This window comes from Triticum aestivum, chromosome 1B, assembly GCF_018294505.1.
Source record: "Triticum aestivum cultivar Chinese Spring chromosome 1B, IWGSC CS RefSeq v2.1, whole genome shotgun sequence".
NCBI classification, from domain to species: domain Eukaryota; kingdom Viridiplantae; phylum Streptophyta; class Magnoliopsida; order Poales; family Poaceae; genus Triticum; species Triticum aestivum.
In genome coordinates this window covers 337,079,213-337,081,660 of record NC_057795.1, presented here as the reverse complement: position 1 = coordinate 337,081,660, position 2,448 = coordinate 337,079,213, and the positions used below count along the sequence as shown (strand labels likewise).

Here is a 2,448-nt window from a genome sequence, read left to right as displayed (position 1 = left end):
TCATATATCTAGGCCAAAACGCCCGAGTAAAACATCTATCACCAGTGCATTTTTACAAGTAGAGAGAGGGGGAGAGGGAGAGAGGGGGGGTGACAGGGGTATAACATGAGGGAGTTAGGCACCCAAGCCACACATCAGCAGCCTGCTTGAGATCGGTTGGGAGGCGAACACGCCAGAGAACGGCGTCCTCTCTACACAGTTGCAGCAGCCGGGGAAGCGATGGCGGCAAGTTCTGGAAGACGACCACGTTGCGGTGTTTTCAAAGTTGCCAGCAGCATAGCAGCAAGAAGGCTGCGTCTTGGATGTGGCTAGAAAGAGCTTAAGTGGCCCCTCAATTCGGGCCAGATTGGGACACGAGCAAAATGATAATCCTACATCTATGGATAGGCTACGAAGGCCGAGGTAAATTTTCAAACTATGAAACCTCTCGGCCCCTGAATTTTAGGAGGGTGGGCCCCTTCCTCTAACGATCCAATAATCCTCCTCCACGAAGTTGGTTACATAAAACACGTAGGAAACTTTACGTAGGTCTAGCATTACTCCGAACAAAATCGGTATTAATGTTACCAAATTTGTGAAAACTTAGTATTCGAGTGATTTTTAATTTGATTTCGTCCCTTCAACTGAAATGATAATGATAAGCCAAACTATCGAATTACAGTATTGGTGGCCAAAAACTGAATGAACTGAAGTCTGTAATAACCGTGAACAGCGAGAACATTACATATATTGATCGGCAAGGTTTACACAGTTGCATGCATGCATGGGCATGCTTATTTATTCTTTCTGACATACTAATACGTGATGAAATGCACGGACGACAGTGGTATAGCACGGATGACGGATCCGAGTGCGCGTGTCGCGTTTGGTAGCTCGTGTACCTAGGTCACGCGTCGGACCACGTGACCGGCACCACCCCATCGTCCGTGTCGAGCCCGAGCGCCTTCCACACGGCCGGCGACCCGTCGACGATGTTGTTCGCGCACGGGGGCTCGAAGTTGTGCTCCTCGTCGCAGCCATGCTTCGAGTCGCACTCGTCCACCACCGTGGCCGTGGCGGTCCTCCCGTTGGCGGCCCGGATCACGACGCGCTTCCCGCACCGTCCCCCGCCGGCGAACCACCCGGTCGACAGTGCGACGACCATCTGGGAGTCTGGGTGGAACCTCTCGTCGCACTCGGACTTCCCGCCGCCGTCCCCGCCGTCGGCGAAGCTGTTGAGCGTGAGCGAGGCGCGGGTCCTTCCCGTGACGCGCGGGGAGCACGCGAACGTTCTATAGCGCCGCCCGTCTTCGCAGCACTCGGAGTCGTTCTCCGTGCTGCAGCTGCCGGACTCGCCGGCGATGGTGCCGCTTGGCTGGCATGTCTGGAGTAGAGCGCGGTGTGGGAAGCTGGTGGCGAGGGCTAGGGGAAGGGTCGTGAGCACGAGGAGGGCGTAGGACACGGGACGAGTAGCCATGCTTGGTTCACTTTGTCCTAGTGCTGTGCTGCTGTGCTGTGCGTGGGTGCAAACTTATATAGCCGCGGGCTAGCGATGGCGAGGAAGCAACTTGAGGGTTTTGATGGGTAAGTTGACTGTTCAATCGTCTCCCTGCTAGCTGAACTTTCAGTCTGTCCATGTGCATGTACACATTTGCAGTCAGGAAGGAGCGCTACATTATCCATTTGTGTACTCAAATTCCGTTTTTTTTAAGAAGTATGTATACTCATCCGTATGAATACACACAAATATCTTATCTCCATGAGCATCTTCAAAAAACTGAGCCGGTACATCCTTTTATGATTGACAAAATCGCTACAGACGCCTTGATAGTCGACGGAACGTCCCCTCCCACTAAACGCACATCATCAGAAAGACTGAAATAAATCCAGAAAAATCAGCAATGTCAAGTTCAGAAATTAAACTGGGTTGGGATACCACTCTCCTCCTAACCGTCCAAACGCACATCATCAGAAAGACTGAAATAAATCCAGAAAAATCAGCAATGTCAAGTTCAGAAATTAAACTGGATTGGGATACCACTCTCCTCCTAACCGTCCAATCACAGATTAATTTAATTTACAAAATTGGTATGACCTTGAACTGTAGAGACAATAGAATTTGTTTGAATAGATTGCAAGCAGTGCTTCAGGCAATCTAGAAAACATTACTCCTCGAACTATGACTTTTCTTTCCTTCCCTCCACGGAAAGGCTAGCCGCCCCCTCCTCCTTCCTCCACAAAAAAGTTAGGGTGTCTGCCTCCCGTCGTCGCCGCGGCAGGTCCGCCTCCTCTCTGGTGGCCCTAGGGCCATGGGGGCGCGGTGGATCTCGGCAAGTGCCGGCGGGAGGGCTCCGTTTTTAGCCGTTTCTTTCAGTTTTGCTAGGGTTTGTGTCCTGCTCAGGAAGACGAGACGGCGGCGGCTCCCTGAAGATGGAATAAAGGTCTCCCCGCCTAGTCCCCGTTCCGGCG

At 52.1% G+C, this 2,448-nt stretch overlaps 1 protein-coding gene across 1 annotated transcript; it reads right to left on the bottom strand.

Annotated features, from left to right (window-relative positions):
• Positions 1-711: 711 nt before the first annotated feature.
• LOC123091122 (kiwellin-1) lies at positions 712-1,471 on the bottom strand. Its single transcript, XM_044512526.1, has one exon. It carries the CDS (start codon positions 1,454-1,456, stop codon positions 887-889), a length of 570 nt encoding a protein of 189 aa, XP_044368461.1. The 5' UTR covers positions 1,457-1,471; the 3' UTR covers positions 712-886.
• Between the last annotated feature and the right edge of the window lie 977 nt (positions 1,472-2,448).

Coding starts and splice junctions, on each gene's coding strand:
- LOC123091122 (XM_044512526.1), bottom strand. CDS start 1,456: ATGGCTACTCGTCCCGTGTCCTACGCCCTCCTCGTGCTCACGACCCTT.